This window comes from Antennarius striatus, chromosome 11 (assembly GCF_040054535.1).
Source record: "Antennarius striatus isolate MH-2024 chromosome 11, ASM4005453v1, whole genome shotgun sequence".
Lineage (NCBI taxonomy): Eukaryota > Metazoa > Chordata > Actinopteri > Lophiiformes > Antennariidae > Antennarius > Antennarius striatus.
The window spans coordinates 20,091,548-20,108,660 of NC_090786.1; the positions used below are offsets into that span (position 1 = coordinate 20,091,548).

The 17,113-nt window shown below is 41.8% G+C and overlaps 3 protein-coding genes across 4 annotated transcripts; 1 reads left to right on the plus strand and 2 right to left on the minus strand.

The window, feature by feature from the left end:
- Nucleotides 1-1,152: 1,152 nt before the first annotated feature.
- Nucleotides 1,153-4,723, minus strand: cacul1 (CDK2 associated cullin domain 1). The gene is made up of 8 exons (XM_068327480.1): nucleotides 4,294-4,723; nucleotides 4,003-4,129; nucleotides 3,564-3,666; nucleotides 3,393-3,488; nucleotides 3,179-3,281; nucleotides 2,901-2,990; nucleotides 2,668-2,806; nucleotides 1,153-2,581 (listed from the first exon to the last, which is right to left on the minus strand). The coding sequence occupies exons 1-8, from the start codon at nucleotides 4,592-4,594 to the stop codon at nucleotides 2,542-2,544; spliced, it is 999 nt and encodes a 332-aa protein (XP_068183581.1). The 5' UTR covers nucleotides 4,595-4,723; the 3' UTR covers nucleotides 1,153-2,541.
- Nucleotides 4,724-5,066: 343 nt separating this feature from the next.
- Nucleotides 5,067-12,422, minus strand: sirt1 (sirtuin 1). Of its 2 annotated transcripts, none has more exons than XM_068327133.1 (9): nucleotides 12,047-12,400; nucleotides 11,674-11,781; nucleotides 10,858-11,093; nucleotides 10,624-10,776; nucleotides 10,216-10,363; nucleotides 10,054-10,133; nucleotides 7,738-7,921; nucleotides 7,115-7,642; nucleotides 5,067-6,651 (listed from the first exon to the last, which is right to left on the minus strand). In XM_068327133.1, the coding sequence occupies exons 1-9, from the start codon at nucleotides 12,393-12,395 to the stop codon at nucleotides 6,350-6,352; spliced, it is 2,088 nt and encodes a 695-aa protein (XP_068183234.1). In that variant the 5' UTR covers nucleotides 12,396-12,400; the 3' UTR covers nucleotides 5,067-6,349. The 2 variants fall into 2 exon arrangements, with proteins under 2 accessions (XP_068183234.1, XP_068183237.1); XM_068327136.1 differs by having other exon boundaries at nucleotides 5,068-6,654; nucleotides 12,047-12,422.
- A 426-nt stretch (nucleotides 12,423-12,848) lies between these two features.
- Nucleotides 12,849-16,789, plus strand: dnajc12 (DnaJ (Hsp40) homolog, subfamily C, member 12). The gene is made up of 5 exons (XM_068327798.1): nucleotides 12,849-13,161; nucleotides 15,323-15,401; nucleotides 15,719-15,858; nucleotides 15,947-16,091; nucleotides 16,368-16,789. Exons 1-5 carry the CDS (start codon nucleotides 13,084-13,086, stop codon nucleotides 16,451-16,453), a joined length of 528 nt encoding a protein of 175 aa, XP_068183899.1. The 5' UTR covers nucleotides 12,849-13,083; the 3' UTR covers nucleotides 16,454-16,789.
- The last annotated feature ends 324 nt before the right edge of the window (nucleotides 16,790-17,113 follow it).

The following is a 17,113-nucleotide window of genomic DNA, read 5'->3' on the forward strand; positions in this document are numbered from 1 at the left end:
ACCCTTTTACACGATAATGTTAATACAGGACGTTATCAACAAGAACTCATTATTGCTTGCAAGACTGGAAAACAGTTCAATAGAACTTGACACCCCACCACCACCACCATCCTTCAAATCATTGTTAGGCCTTGAAGATCTGTGCAAAGAAGAATAGAAAAATATGAAGAAGCACAAATACAGATCACAAATGTATGTGTCGTTTGGTGAGGCTGGTTTGGACATTAAAACGAATACAGACCTACTGCTGGCTGTTTGCTCATTTTTAGGTAGTAAAACAGATGTGAGTGCTGTAAAATTAAATTTTCAGATTTACACTAGGAAAAGATATTTATGAAACAATAAGTCAAATGGAATTTTATTCATTATATTTACTTACTCATTTTGGCATGTTACTGTAAGAAAAGCTGTGGAAATGGGAAAATACACGCTTCTTCTTTTCCTTTCAGCTTTTCCCTTCAGGGGTCGCCACAGCGAATCAGTGTCCTCCATCTAAACCCTGTCTTCTGCATCCTCTTCTCTCACACCAACTACCTTCATGTCCTCTTTCACTACATCCATAAACCTCCTCTTTGGTCTTCCTCTAGGCCTCCTGCCTGGCAGTTCAGAACTCAGCATCCTTCTACCAATATATCCACTATCTCTCCTCTGGACATGTCCAAACCACCTCAGTCTGGCCTCTCTGACTTTATCTCCAGAACCTCTAACATGTGCTGTCCCTCTGATGTACTCATTCCTGATCCTATCCATCCTGGTCACTCCCAGAGAGAACCTCAGCATCTTCATCTCTGCTACCTCCAGCTCTGTCTCCTGTCTTTTCCTCAGGGACACTGTCTCTAGACCAAACAACATCGCTGGTCTCACCAGTTTTGTACACCTTTCCTTTCATTTTAGCTGAAACTCTTCTATCACACATCACACCTGACACTTTCCTCCACCCGTTCCATCCTGCCTGTACACGCTTCTTCACCTCTTTTCCAGATCTACCAAAACACAATGCAGCTCCCTCTGGCCTTCTCTGTACTTCTCTATCAACATCCTCAAAGCAAATACTGCATCTGTAGTACTCTTGAAATGAGAAAATACACACATAACAACATAACACAGATTTCAGTTCTTATAGTGAATATCAAAAATCACCTGTGACTCATGGATATTGGAATTTTTTATTTAAAAAAAAGAATAAAAACATTTCCAAGAACCACAGATGGAAGCAAAATGCAACAAGGAGCATGTGTTCACACTTAAAACAGCGTATGGCCTTGTATCAAATATCTTTATTCATTTAGCTAATGTATCTGTGACAAAAGCAAGTGTACCCCTCCCCAAACATCATCATCCCACCATACGTGTAAACGCGCAAGTACACCAGACTCAAGCCAAGACACTTGCATATCACTTGTTTCATAAAATACCAAACGCATTACATTGGATTTATCTACACTTTAGAGAAGATTAAGCTAAATCGTCAAAAAAAACCTGAAACTATGTTAGAAAAATTACATTAGAAAAAGGTGAAAAACCTTTGCGTGGTTGTCTAAACTTTCCAACAGTCCTACAAGGCAATCCCAGCTAATCCCAGATTAAATCAGAAAACACAAGTGATGTCTAGTCGGGAAATTTGACTCAGGTCCAACAGACCAAGCTTAAAACATGTTAGTAAAATAAAAACTAAAATGGCTCAGTGATTCAGACAGCATACATTATCAGCAACAACCGTAATCAAAAGTATTCAGGGTCACCGGGGGGCGAGAGCTGATCCCAGCTGACGTGAGGCCAGACGTAGAGCACCGTCGGCTGCTTCCTGCTCATTTACACCTGTGACACATTTAGCCAGCAGTTCACAGTGTGTATCCAAGTGTGTATCCAAGTGTTTGGGGTGTGGAAGGAACCGGAGGAATCAAGAGGGAACACACACACAGTGGGAACATGCAAACTCCAGACCACCATCGCTGTGCTACTGTGTCAACGTGAATGCAAAAACAAAAAGGACAAGAACTGTGTGTCATCTTTGGCATATTGGAAGAAATACAATCTGGTTTATCAACACCAAAAAGGCAGCGTGAAGATTTCCTACTTAAAGTTGGTGACTTAATTCCAGTGGGTTTGTTTTCTTGGTGCATGGGTGAGTTGACGAAGAAATATTATAGCAGCAAGAGTCTTGTTGGGCCAGTATATCAAAAAAGGACACTTATGTTTTTAAAGTTTAAAAAAAGAAATCCTCAGCAGCCCATCTGCTGTCAGGATGTTCAAAAGAACTGTCACTACAGGCACTCTTCAAACGAGACGATGAAGGAGACCGTCTCAGCAGAGTCCCAGAAATACTGAAGGATCATGAAAGCAGAGGGAAGCACCATAATGGACGACGGTGTGTCTTTTATCTAGAGCATTGAGATCAAGCTTATTCCATCAGGCTCTCTTTGTTGTTCAGAGTTTTGCGACATGAAACCGACACCGTCAGCGTCGTACCGGTGCAGTTCGCCAGCTTGTAACAGACATCAACGTTTCCCTGCAACAGGTGCGGAGGCGGCGGCGCCATCATCAGGAGTCTTCGCTGGCGCGTTTACGAGACTGGTCCCCTCTAGAACGCAAGAAGATTTTTAGATACGGTTTGTTTGTTTTTTCCAGTATTTTCATTCAGACTGTGGAGAATCTTGGAAGTCTGACCGTGGGAAGCCATTCATGGAGAGTTCCATCTGCAACTTCTGGTCGTGAGCGGCGTAGTCCGGCAGCAGGGACTCCACAGCAGGAGGGTTGATTTGGGGGATAAAGGCTGAAAAGAGAGCTGGCGCTAACTGAGCCCACTCTGAAAAAATAGAAATCGAAGTCTAAGAAACATCCAGAATGCTGTTCAAGAACATACCAGCAAAATCCAGTCAGAACACAGCAGCACAGCTCACCCGGTCTGAGGCTGTAGAGGCCTTTCACCACATTGGCCATGGTAGATGGTTGCACTTGAAAAGGCATGGTATGAGCCTTGATAAGAAGAGCTGAAAACGCACACACACAAGTACAATTGGTACAACTTAAAAACACGCTGTGCTTTACAGGAACGAGACGGCGGAAAAACAAATCTACCCTGAATTCAAACAAGATGGATTTTCTAAACCTTCGTTTCAACTTCACAACTACCGAGTTTAAACGTCATCCCCCACATTCAGACCTTCAATGCACTCACTTATCAGCGTGTTCACTTGCTTTTCAGCAACGTGATCAGCAAACAGCTTCATCAGATCGTCTCGCAGGTCTCTGTTCAATTTTGACTCGATGTAAAACTTATTCTGAAAACAGCAAAAAAAAAGACAAGAAAAAGTGAATCAAAACTGAACACAAGTGAGATTTGATTCCAAATTTCAATTAATAGTCCTTACAAAGAGTATTTAAATGCCTACCAAGTACATAAATACAGGCACAATGCATTGAAGCGATGATGTGTATTGTGTCAGCGCAAAATTGAAGTGTTCGATGATGTTCTCTGGTGAGCAGGCCTGGAAGACACGACGCATCTGTCAGCTTCATCATTTCACGTGTCAGCATCTCTCTTCAGACGTGGATGTGCTCACCTGTAGACGGACGGCGACCTGCTCCAGATGATTTGTTATTTTCAACATCAGATCGTTGTAGAGCAGCTCGGAGTGCTGCTGACAAACACACTTATAGACGTAGCTGGAACAAAAAAAAACAACAACAGAAGAGAAAGAATTAACAGCTACTTCCACACATGGAAACTTTACCTCCTCTGGGCAAAAGTAAACCTCATCCAGCTGGACACGAAACGCTTCGTACGACCATAGATCAAACCTAGTGCTTTGATCTATGAAAGTAGGTCAGAGCACTAGCTTTGATCTTTGACCTATGCGAGTAGGTCAGGGTAAAATTTTGAATTCAGGGGTGTGGCATGATGGGTTAGGGTTAGTCTGTGACTGCCTTGGTTCTAGTTCCAACTGCACTGTAGCAAAGACAATCAGCCCAACCTACAGACAGCTGTCTGTCGTGTCCTACCTGTATATCTGCGCGTAGGACACGGAGATGTGGTCCGTGGGGTTCTGGATCAACAGGCGGTCGATCGCCTTCTCCAGGTCCGGCCAGTGGTTTTTCCGGTAGTCTTCTTCAGCCATGGCATTCAGAACTGATTGGAAAGGGGAAAAGCGTCAGTTTTAAACCCAAAGCAGCTGTTTCCGTTAACAACATTAACCAGCACCGGTTCCCGTTGGAGCGTGCATCAGCGGGCTCACGGCCGCAGGCCGAGCCGCTGCCTGACAGCTGAGCTCGGGCCCTTTTCCTCGGACTTACGGAACTTGGACGTGGAGTCGAGGGTAAATTTGCCCTCGGACATGACTGCAGGAGCCGAACCGTCACTCTCGCTGCTCTCACTGCCGGAATCCGAGTCCACGAACTTTGACCGTCCGGAGGTGCCGGACCGCGCTCTGCCGCGGTGGAAGCCCGGGTCTCCGCGGGGCACCGGCGGACAGGCGGGCTGCGGGACCGACGCGGCTCCCTGGTCGGTCGGGACTTTGCTGCCGCCGCTGCTCGCTCGGTAGTTGTGGTTGAGGTCGTCTTTAATGTTCGGACCGTCATCTTCCATCGCCTCCATCCTCTCAACTTTATGTCAACGCGTGACGTCACTGCGCGAACATTTTCTCTGATTAAAGACAGAAAACGTTAAACGTCTTTTGCAGCCCCATCACTGCTTTACGACGTGTCGCACTGCCGGACTTGTCGAAAAGACTGACGGGAACTGTAGTTCCAAACGACATTTTTTCTTTTCCTTTTTTTCTAAAAAAAAGCGACTTATTTTAATTTAATTCACCATGACCAGAGAAAAGTACATGAAGTCTGACAGATTTAATCAAACTGATTGTTTCTGATTAGCTTTGCAGCTAACAAAACAAAAAGCCCATACGCATGCGCAGATTAGGACTACAACCATGACGTCACTTCTGTGACGTTTCCTTATACAGGTTCCTTTGGGTAACTGCCTATCTGAAATAATACAAAATAAAATGCCTCCGATTTTAAAATACTGGTGTGTTAATAAAGGTTCCTAATATAAAAGCTGATCTGCAACCTTCAATACAAACCAATGGCCTTTATGAGAATTAGCTGAATTTAAATTTATAACCATGGAGAAATACAATACTGAAGTTCCAAATTGTCAACAGATGTGATATTTGGGAATTTTTTATGTTATCTGGAGAAAAAAATACTCCAATGACTGGAGAAATGAAGCATGAGGAACAGGATCCATTGTCTGACCTCGTACTGACTTTGCTCTAAGACAGGGATAGTTATAGTAAGAATGAGTGGTCAGTGTTACTAGTTTTCTTTTTTACTGAGAAAACAAAAAAACAATTATACTGATGTAATAAAAACATTTTCTTGAACTGTAAACACCTTAGAAAATGCATTCTAACACGTTGCTATGGACTTGATCATTTTGTCTCACTTAAACTTCACAGGCTGCAGACTCCTCCGTAGAATAAAAGAATCTGTTTTAACGTTATATATTCTCAGAAGTGTCATGAGCAATGAAACAAAGATTATCTGATAGGGAAAGTGCCATTTTCAAGTGACCTCATATTTCTACAGATTAATATGACAACACAGTATAAATTTGTACAGACAAAAACAACCTTTTCCTATTTGACGAGTTATGACGGTATAAAAATAAGAGGCTTGACCCCGAAAGTAGCTGCCAGATATCAGAGGGCACACCTTGTCAACAGATACATTTTTTTCAAGGATTTATAGACAGGTAAAACAAAGCTTATGACGCCATAGGAGCATGCTGACAACGTGTTCTTTGGTCTAAAATTAAAGAGGCCAGTTCATTATTTCTAGCACTTACCCTCATGGAACGACCGTGGTGAACTTCTTATCTTACAGGACAATGTGTTCAAGTAAACTATGTAAATGTACTGCATGTCTGAACCTCACAGTGTCCGATGTGGAGCAGGCAGCAGGTTTCCACACGGTAACGTGAACAAACTCTAAACACATCAGATATGATCCTAAGACCTTTGTCTGTAATTTGTTAATTAGCGTCAAATCTACTGTTTGTGGATTATCACAGTAGACGAGATCTGAGGCTACATTTCTCACAATGTGGATGCAAACTGAGATGAGCACATGGAAAGAAATAATAAAAACGACCGGATGCTCTTCAGTAAGTAGTATGCAGCTTTCAGACACAAAGTGACCACAAAAAAAAAGGCTGTATAATCAAATAAAATGATCGAGTTTCACCTTACTGAAAGATAATGCACGATTGATGAGTCAAAAATGTAATAAACACATTTTATATATATATATATAAAAGACAGTGCTTTGTCAGCTGGGAGCTTTACATTTAAAGGTGTGTGGCGTTGTGAGTCTTCTCAGACGTACTGTCTGTCTGTACACTCAAAGTCGTCTCACTGCTTAGAGTGTGTTGTGTTTTGTCTCTTAGGATCGTGTCATCATCTGCTGCTAACGCGCCGGCTTCCTCCGGTTCGCTGTCGTCGTCATCGTCCATCCCGTCTGCGCTGCATTCGGAGTCGTCGCTGTCGCTTTCGCTGCCGCTGCAGGAGCTCGACGTGTCGTCTTCAGAGTCGGAGTAAACCTCAGCTCCGTGGAAGATGTAGTGATTCGGTGCTTGGAACAGGTACTGAGCTGCTGTGGGAAAGAATACAGAATGTTTACGCGCGTTTGCTTTGGATTTGGTTACTGTCTATGAATGCAATCACTAGTGGGTTTGGTGCAGTGATTCTCAAACTAGTGGGGTGCGCCCTTCAAGGGGGGGCACGATAGGTGTCTGGGGGCACATGCACAGCAAATTACCATTTGCTTTTTCATTGATGCATCAGCATAAGGTGTGATTGCACATCCAGTACAGTAGGTGGCAGTGATGCTTTAATGTCTACATGTAACCTGCAGTAGTTAATGGAGCGTGTGCAGGGAGTATTTGGCGCTGCTTTTTTCACGGAGCACACCAAAGCTTGTGTGTTTGAAAGGGTGCAAAATGTTTTCTTCTTCCTGGAGGGGGCGGGGTGCTTAACAGAACAGAACTGACAAAAACATCAACCTCTGTTCTGTCAGTTGTGCTGCAGTGACCTGTTTTAGGATCCAGACTCACCATCGAGGCGTTTGCTGATTGGACTCCTGTTGATTCGACTCAACCAGCATCTTCTCCGGAGCTCAAAGTTGGAGGTTTGGCTCTTTTCTTCAGTGGCTTCGTCTTTCGGTGCTCCCTCTGGAGATAACTGGAGAGGCTCTGTTGTCTCTTCACTGGGACACAGAGCACTGGGACGAGGCTCTGGTGATGGAACTTTATTCCCAGAAGTCTCTGTGACATTCGAGCTATCCGTCTCCTCAAGAGACTTTGTTACTGAGTCTGTACAGTGCTGCTTGTGCTCCTCCTGAGCCGCGTCGCTGGAAAAAAGCAAGGCCTCGCTTGGTGACTGTTCTGGTAACCGCGGGGGTTTCTCTGTGATCTCAGTGAGTCTTACAGTGTTGAAACAGAGCTGCTCAAAGTCTCCACCCAGTCGATGGCAGAGCTCATTGACAATAACGTCACAGTCTCCGAGTAGCTCCACGTCAAAGTTGAGGTGAGGAAGCTGCTCCCTATTGATCAGAACCTGAGGCACTTCATGAGGAATGGAATCTGGATGGGATCAAAGCAACAGGTTTGAGTATTTGCATCACATCCTGATTAACGAAAGTCTTTCAAAGAAAAAAAATAAATATATATATATATACTTGGGATGAGGGCAACCGGTCGGACTTTAAGCGATGAGCCAATGACGATCAAGAGGTCCACTTCATCTTTATCCTGCTTCATGGCTCTATGGAACATTTCTGGAAGATTCTCCCCAAAGAAGACGATGTCAGGTTTCATGATGGCCAGGGGAATGTCTGGACAGCGTGGACACTGAGGAACAACCTGCAGGCCGGATTTATACATTCAGCATTAAACACTATATTGTATTGAGAATGGACAGAGTGTCTGTACCAAAACTTAAAGACTTCCAGTCACTATAAATCCAGAGTTTCAGATTTATGGAGAGATATTTATAATCATATTTCACTGATGTTAACTGACATGAAAACAAGAACAGTGTATTATTTTTGTAAATCATTTTATATATACAGAAAGGCTACCCTTCATTTGTCGTAGTTATAGAACGGGGAGATTGTCAAGAATGGTGTTCACTGGTAACACCTCATCCACACCTCTAGATGGCGCTACATCATACTTACTGAACATATTGGAATTTATGCTTCTGTAAAATATACTGTAGTATTTATAAGGAATCAAGTCACATATGTGCGTGTGGCTATAGAAGTGTAAAACTTTTTAAAAACTAAATCCAGTGATTTTTTTTTTTATTCTGGTGTTTTATAGAGTCTGGACAATTATAGTGATAATAACCAAGTAACATTAGGTTATATATCCAGGACAACAGATCTTAAAGTTTTATTCCTTTCACATTTAAAACAAAATGTGGTTTTTACTGACAACTAGTCTCCACATTATTGAAGCAACTGGACGTCACCCCTGCTGTAGAAAATATTTGACGTGATTTGAAGGAGGTGGCAGCTGCACGTAAACACAGGGACACAACTAGAACTCCTTTAATCAGGGGCGAGTGAATCAATGTGTAGTCAACATCAGGAGATGCCATGCAGTCGTGTGGTGTCATTTTCTTTGCTGTTAAACAACCTCCCTTGTCAATAAAACATTTATGTAACGCGATCAAACACAAATGTTCATACATGAGGTATTGAATTAAAATTATCATCAGATTTACTTCTTCATTCATAAGTCAGGAAACTTGACTGAGACCTTTTGTCTGTCGTGTTGATTTAGCCAAATTAATTCTCATCTGTATTTTGAAAAATTATTTATTAGCAAAATTTAAAGACAATTTTCATAACAGAGATTTCACTGAGAAGGAAAATTTTAGATGAAGCTCATAACAAACAGCAACTCCATTCATTTAGTAATGCTACACAACACACAAATCAGATTACCAGGTGTCAAAAAATTAAAAATGTACTGCAAAATGTCCAATTCTTACTGGAAGCCTCTTCAAACTTGGTATCAGAAAATATCCTCAGTTGTGTACTTAATGCCCACTTCCTCACTTTACATGCAAATAAATATGAACACAATTTGGCCAAACAGACAAACAAATAACCTGTATAATATTTGTAGAACACTGCCTTTCACATCAACGGTGTTCATTTTGTTTCTCCTCCACCAATAACTCACAGCAAAGGGATTTTCAAGGGATCCTAGAGCTGTTCCCTACGGGCACTCAATTTGTGGCTGCTATAGTTATAAACAGTTGTCATCCATATAGATAAATACATATTTAAAGAGCAAAATCCTTAGAAAAGGCTTTTCAAACAGCTGAGTAATGTTTGCAGGTAAAACACTGTAGATACACAGCGGTGCTGCATGACAAACCTTCACAAGAAACACACAAAATTTTTTGAATTACAGAATTTACAAGACGTCACAATCTATCTGTTGATTTATGTTTATTATGTTTCTCGTGGGTCACATTAAAGGACTGTCTGTTCAACTGACTCAGCATCACGACACTTTAACAGACAATGGATTACACAGTCTGATTTCCAGTTGGTTCACGGTAATATAAATGAAGTGTTGGGACACAGATACACCATCTGATTCCACTCATTTCACCACAGAATTTAAAACCATACATACTTCCAACACCCTTAAACCAGGCTGTTCTTTGAGTTGGTGAGTTTACTGACGGCTAAACTTGGTGACATTTTCTCCAGCGTTCGAATCCTGTTGTATTTGGCCAATGTTATCCTGTACATTAATCATTTATGTGTAAAAGTTGTGTGTTTTTGTCTGAGTAACATACAGGTTCATCTGCATGTGAAGTGAGGAAGTGCGATCTGACCACCAGTGGTCACCTGAGACCAGTCACACTGCTGGGAGACCCCAGCATGACTGTGTGCTTACTGGCACTGGCTAAGGTGAAACCAGTTTATACCAGCAAGCTCATCCTGGTTAAGTTAGATATTAATAAATACCTGGTTAAAGATGTCTTCCCTCACAGCCTCACAATCCACTTTGTGTTTACAGACGAGACAGGACGCAGTTGCAAATGAACCTGAAATAAAAAGTTATTGATGACACTGGAAAGAACAATATGGAAAAATAAGCCAGGTCCATCTGAAGGCCAAACAACTGACCATGACACTGGATAATCCGCTGCACTCCGGCCACTTGTTCGAGCGTGTCAATGTTTTGTGTGTAATTGCGCAGCAGCTTCCCCTGCTTATCCAGCATGGAGATGAACCTGTGACAGGGTGAAGGCTGGAACTGACCAGGGTAGATCTCCTGAAACACAGTACGTTGGAATCATCATTCCTGTTTGGGCTTCTCCAACCCTTCTCCTAAATTCTTCCTGTAAATAACTTTGGTAACATGTAAAGCCTAGAAAAAATGGTGCAAATGTGAATATTTGACTGAAAATTTAGCATGCTAACACAACGTTACTTCAACCTGAGCACATCGTACACTCAACTGGAGGGTTATCAAACAATGCACTTCTATTAACTTTGAATTTGTTCAAAAGTAAAAAGACACAAGTAACAAACCTTAGCAAACTTGAAAAAGGGTCTTGGGTCGCGTCTGAAGTATTCAATGTCAAACATAGCCTGGGGGTCTGGAAGATCAGGAAAATCCACAGCCAGCCGCGCATAGATCCCGTCTCTGGAGCGGAAGTCTGGTATTCCACATGAAACTGACACCTGCAGACCAAAGCATACAAGCTTCATGTCTCATGAATGTACACACTCCAACACATGACAATTCAAATTGCACAAGCATACCCCAGCACCGGTCAGCACAAGGATCCTTTTGCTTTCTTTAAGTAGCCGGACCACATCTTCTAATGTGTTAATATCTTTCCGCTTCTTTCTTTTTGGAGGTTCTGAGATATTGATGATGATCTGCCACAGCGTCATGTCATCTAAATCTGGCGGGAGAACGGTCTCAGGCAGCAAATCCCTCAGAATGGTCCTGGGATCAGTCTCTCTGATGTGCTGCTGGATGAAGCTGTAGGAACCTATCCGAGAACAAACAAATCTCAGCCTGACTTCCATTCCAGCAAACACACAGAGGCAAATGTTTCATGTTTTACAATATTTATCATTTGCTTGCAACAATTAAATCAAGCCAAGACACTTAAATAGCTGATCCAAAGGCCTGCAATGTCACACTTTTATTTCACGGCTCTGCAGCATCCCTACACTTTCACTTTCTATAGGTTTTGAGCAAACGGAGCAAACTCTCTTTGTGCTTTACATCAGCAGCAGAGAACTTGTTGGAATTCATGTACGTTTATAACTGTAAACCTAACAGAACAATCTTTCAGACTCTAGTAATAAAGCAGGACTATGAAGGTTGGTGCAACATGTGATTTCTGAGTGTATTCTGTAAAATAAATCTAAAAACTGTTCTCATGCAATCTGGTTACTTGAACGAACTGATAAAAAGTCGCTTTTTCCAATGGCGCTCATGTAAATTTGGATAATAGTTATTTTCTTCCACTCTGTTCGAATGCATGCAGATGAAATTATTTGCAGCTCAATAAATACTTTGAATAAGTAAACTAATGAAATCTGTGCAGGCAGCTGGATGGTCACCTATCTGCGGCTGGGGGGTCCAGTCGCTGGAGCTCGCGTGTGAGGACCTGTCATCTTCTTCATTGAGGCGGTCCGGAGTGGCAGCCAGCCCGTTGGAAGGGAGACCATCTGAGCACAGAGACGGAGTCAGTTTGGTGCCGTGAAGGGATAAATCTACCCGCTTCTCGCTAGCATTTCAGCGGGAAATAAAGAAGGTGGAAGTTATAGTTCAGAAAAGAGCACACATGTCAGAAAGCGCAAACCCTCTAATTAAAGCTCACGTTATCTAACTGGCGCGCATTACGAAACCGATGTTTAAACCTCGCCGGTGAAGTCGATAAAACAAGCGCTCCCCACTGACTGAGCAACGTTCAATGCCCGCCTCTTTTCATACCAGCTCCCTCTTCCTCAGTTGTCCCGAGCACAGCGCTGTCGTCTAGTTTCACAACTGGTTTGTGCGGCTCGCAAACCAGCGTTCCCAGTCCATTGTTGTCTCCGCCTCGCGCAGCTGGGGCCTGTTCTACCGCCATCACCGGCTTCGCTTCCTTCTCCGCTGGCTGCACACAATTCACCGCCGCCTCCCAGCTCCCAGTAACCCCCGGGAGGCACGATAATTGGTCCGCTTTTGTCATTTTGAATCCATAATTATTAAACGGAGAAATTTTCGACCTTTTCACAGCAGGTTCTTCCATTTCGGAGGCGCCTGAAAGGGCCATTCCAAGACTGCTCTCTCCGTCCGCCATCTTCAGCTCGCAGAGCTGCTGAGCAGATCCTTCCTCTCAGACAGCTGGCTCATTTGCATAAAGCACGTGACTCCCTCTCCACCAATAGCCACCACCGTAATGTTCCCTTCAAGTCCGTCGCGAAAAACCAGAACAAAATAATGCCGCTGGCAATTTAGTAATTCACACCACAGATGAACACTCTTTATACAGTTATGAGTGAGACGTTAGCTTATAGTATTCAAGGCCCGGCAATCAATGTGTAGTTATTGTCTTATCTGTAAAAGTGAATATTTTGATTATAATCGCCTGGAAAAAAATTTGGCCAATTTAAAAGGAAAAATTTAATAAAAGACAACCATGAAAAGTATTTTTCATTAAAAGCTCATGATCTGCTTCTTTTTCATGCTTGTAAATTTTGAAAATTACGATCTTTGTTTGACCCATGAATGCAGCACCTGTCTAGCGCTGAAAACGGACAGCTGACCACTAACCCCGTCACAACAGAGATCTTCACCGATGAAATAACTGCCCCCTGGTCTCTCAGTTGATTCCCCAGAGCTGGTAAACCTAATTACCCCAGGAAAACGTATCACCGAGACCCTAAAGAAAGCAGCGAGCTCTCAAGCAACACACGAACCGAACAGCTGCGATCCAGATCGGCAGATATTCTGGATCCCACGTCATAAAACAACATCTTGTAATTTTCATGGAGGCTGTTCTGACGTGCGACCCGGAGGACCTGGAGGATTACTACGGGTTACTGGGATGCGACGAGCTGTCGTCGGTAAGTTCTGTCCAGCGGGACTCTGTTTGCATTGTGAACTATGAATGTATTATAATAAACATACGGTTTAAAGTGTTATGGAAGTCATTGATCTGCAACTGGTTACGATCCATCCCAAAGAGTCGGATTGTGTTCCAGATGTTAGTCTGATCCGGAACAGACCTGCTGACAGCTGCAGAGGGTCAGAGAGAGACTGGTCCGACTGATCCAGTCTGAATGTGGAAGTATTTGTCCTGAAAAAATAACACTTTTTTATGTTGATGTCTCCAACTTCAATTCATCAGAGTAATTAATTTTAATGTGACTGGAATCCGCAAAGGTTAGTAATTTGAAGGTCAAAAAATGTGATGAACAAGATAGCTGGAGGCAAGAAATACTCAAGTTTTCGCTTTTTTAAAAATTTTACCCTGACCTACTTGCATAGGTCAAAGATCAAAGCTAGTGTTCTGACCTACTTTCGTAGATCAAAGCTAGGGTTTTGATCTATGATCTTACTCACACTGGCTTTCTCCCTCGCCTTTCTATCTTATCCAGTTCCTGAGTGTACAAAAGTTAAAATGTGACCTTGATCTAGTTTTCTCAAGGTCAAGGTCATCATCTCATTTTCATCCCCTTTGCTGCCTGAGTAATGTGCTTTTTGTTTCGTCTTTCTATCTGCAACGGTTGCAAAGATATTTTGTGGACAAATGGACAAACACACGACACACACACAGCTGTGTTTCTGGGGGGGTTACTGAGGTTATGAGTGGAGGTGGATCAGGGTGTTTGTCTCCTGTTGCAAGACTACCGGACACTGACCCCATGCACGCCTGACCGGGACCCCTGGTGATCTCCAGGGTAAAGGCGTTACAATAGTCCAAACAGCTCGAGATAAAAGCGTGGAGCACTGGCTCAAAGTCCTTAAAAGAAAAAACTACAAAAGCCTCAAATGGTTTTTAAAAAAATGGACATTTCTATAGAATTGATTAGGTTAACAAAGACAAAATCAGTGATAAGGCCGAGGTCTGTGACTGTGTTCTATTCAGGGCTGCAGTGAACCAATGTCCATAGAAGGGACGTCACAGGTTATTGGGTCCAAACACCTTACTTCAGTTAAACCTTCATTCAGACGCGGGAAATTTAAAACTATGCACGCCTTGATGCCCTTTAAACATTCCAGCAGAGGCATCAGGGAGATGTGGTTTCTTTTGGTTGGAATAAGGAATCGTCTGCGTAAAACGTGTAGGAGATGTCATGTTTTGAAAAAAGTAATCAGTTATGGGGAACATATACTGTTTATGAGCTGATTAACCAAACACCATAATAATGTAAAAAGAGTAATATATATTACAAGTGTTATTTCTAAATGATAGCACATTCTGTGTCTAAAATATAATTATACTTTTACTGACTGCTTTCTCTAAATAATCCAACCCTTTCGAGACCCTTTAGCTGTGACCTTTTGCAAATGATGATGTAAAGCAGAATGCTAGCCTCACCCCTGACAGGGTTCCTGGAGACTCTCATCCCATTCCTCAAGGAAAAATGCGTCTAATTCCAGAATATTCATGGTTTTTTTGTGCTTGTAACAGTTTCCTTCAGTCGCTCTAGAATCATCTACTGACACCTCGGTAGAATTACAGAGCAACTATGTAAATTTAGTCCTGAAGTCAAAACACATTACAGCTGTACTGTCCAAGCATGTTTGTGAAGATTGGTGCAGTGTTTCGACAACATTAGGTCTGATCTAGTGTCTTATAAGGAGTGATATTCAGTGTCTGGATAGGTTTGAGACTGCAGGAGTCATGAAAACTAAAAGTAGTACAAGTGTCAACCTTTCTTTTGTGATCTGGTTTTTGCATACAAGTGATCATGTAATATTTTGCCAATAAACTTAATATTAAGTCAAGTTTAATCCATTTGATTGTAATATATGAATAACTGAGTAATGTAATTATAAAAACACATCTTACTAAATGTGAAGGTTCTCATTCATCCAGGTTTTTATGGTTCCCCTCTCATCCAAGATTCCTTTTCAGTTCAGTCGAAGCCTCTTGGATGAGAGGAGAAACGTTTTCAAGACATTTTCTCCAAGTCCAGTGGATTGATTTAAACGCCTTTGGAAAACTGATCAGTGAATACTTGAAGAAAAGTGATCTGTTTTTAATGTGTTATGTTGCAGACTGAACAGATTCTCAATGAATACAAGATCCGAGCGCTGGCGTGTCACCCAGACAAACACCTGGACGAGCCAGAAGCAGGTATGTGTGTGTGTACCGTCACACACCTGTCTGACATTCAGATGGGATATATATACTGGTAGTATGGATAGGATTAGTAGGTAAGGTGGATAAAAACAGATATTTACTTTATTTATCCCACACTGAGAAATTAGGGTTTATTTATTTATCTACTTATTTACTTATTTATTTTTTCAATATTCCTGTGGTTCCCTCCAACCGTCACACCTCATCCTGATCTATTAACTTCAAAGTAAACAGAGTTGCTTAAAATTTAATGCAAATTAGAGGATATGTATTTCTTCTAACACAGTGAACTTTTCTTTTCTTTTTGACAGTAACAAATTTCCAAAAGTTGCAGGAAGCCAAAGAAGTGTTGTGTGATGAAACTAAAAGAAAAAGCTACGACCTGTGGAGAAGAAGTGGCATTTCCATTCCATTTCATGACTGGCAAGCCTTAAAGGACTCTGTAAAAACTGTATGTAATGCATTTATTTTTGTGTCCCTTTTTCATCATTCTAACCATGATCACTTGTTAAATGCAGTATTTGTCCCTTTGATTGCAGTCCATGCACTGGGCCATGAGAAATAAGAAAGAACCGATGTTGGAAGCCCCCGAGGAGGAAACTCCTGCCACTCCCCCCACAGCTGACCGTCATTCTGAGCAGGAATCGGCAAGAATCTCTTCCCATGATGCCATGCCATCCTCAAGTAAGCTAAATGTCTAAATGCTAACAAGGCAGTGAAAGCATGGAGACCCGACTCTTGTAGTATTTTGCACTTGAAGAACAAAACACATCTCTGACATCTTGAAACCCATTTTCTTTCGTGGCATTTCTGTGTTTCTTGCTCACGAAAGTGATTCAGCAGATCCTAATATTTAGATCAACATCTCACGACACACTCACACATATCCTTGTCTATCTGGTACTACTAAGGAACTAATTACATGATATAAATTAACTGGCTGTTTATTGTCATTTTTAGGTGCTTACTGCCCCCCTGCACATTTCCGTTTTGCTGCTGACTCATCATCTACTCTACTGCAGAAGTTTAGAAATTATGAAATATAATTAAATAACACACAATGTACGTATGTGTTGACTTAACACCTGACAGCTGTTTTTTCATCTATTGCTATTATTATTGTCTGGCTCTTCCTCTTTGAATGAACTGGTGGTGTAATCATAATCAAGCAACGCACACTAAACTCATAGTATAAGAGTAATTTATTTGGCTTTGATCTGTTCATTTATTCATTGTTTTCATCATGACAGACATTTTAACATGTCTGCTGCTGCTGCTGTTGTTTTGTTACGGTCAAGTTCATAATGTTGTAAACTGAAACATGTCGTGTTGGTTATTATTTACTGTCTTTACTGCTAAAATAAAACCTTCACTCTGCTGGTGTTTGTGGTGCAGCGTTATGCCTACAGGGATTTTTTTTTTGTACTGTATGTTGAGTCTTTTGTCTTAAGGAGAGGGTTTCTAATGTTGTAATAAGCAAAGAAATCTGTCCAAAGAGACTTTAATTAGAATACTATGTCAGGATTTGAGGTGATTTGATACTAACCATCATCATGATAACCCCTAAGGTAAAAATGAAAAATCAAATAGAGGTAGATGTTTACCTTGTACGGTAAACATCACCAGATTGTCTTAGTAAATGTAGATTTCTCTTCTGTACTGTTTCGTATTAAAAAAAACAAAACAGATCCATAGTAACCATGTAT

Bases quoted from the DNA above. Each gene is read 5' to 3' on its own strand.
- dnajc12 (XM_068327798.1), top strand. From the start codon at position 13,084: ATGGAGGCTGTTCTGACGTGCGACCCGGAGGACCTGGAGGATTACTAC. The intron at 13,162-15,322 runs GTAAGTTCTGTC...GTTATGTTGCAG, and splicing joins GATGCGACGAGCTGTCGTCG to ACTGAACAGATTCTCAATGA. The intron at 15,859-15,946 runs GTATGTAATGCA...CTTTGATTGCAG, and splicing joins TAAAGGACTCTGTAAAAACT to TCCATGCACTGGGCCATGAG.
- cacul1 (XM_068327480.1), bottom strand. From the start codon at position 4,594: ATGGAGGCGATGGAAGATGACGGTCCGAACATTAAAGACGACCTCAAC. The intron at 2,991-3,178 runs GTGAGTGCATTG...GTGCGTTTTCAG, and splicing joins GCAAGTGAACACGCTGATAA to CTCTTCTTATCAAGGCTCAT. The intron at 2,807-2,900 runs GTGAGCTGTGCT...CTATTTTTTCAG, and splicing joins CCTCTACAGCCTCAGACCGG to AGTGGGCTCAGTTAGCGCCA.
- sirt1 (XM_068327136.1), bottom strand. From the start codon at position 12,395: ATGGCGGACGGAGAGAGCAGTCTTGGAATGGCCCTTTCAGGCGCCTCC. The intron at 10,777-10,857 runs GTATGCTTGTGC...TTTGGTCTGCAG, and splicing joins TTGTGCTGACCGGTGCTGGG to GTGTCAGTTTCATGTGGAAT. The intron at 6,655-7,114 runs GTGAGTCTGGAT...TCTTTCCCACAG, and splicing joins AATCAGCAAACGCCTCGATG to CAGCTCAGTACCTGTTCCAA.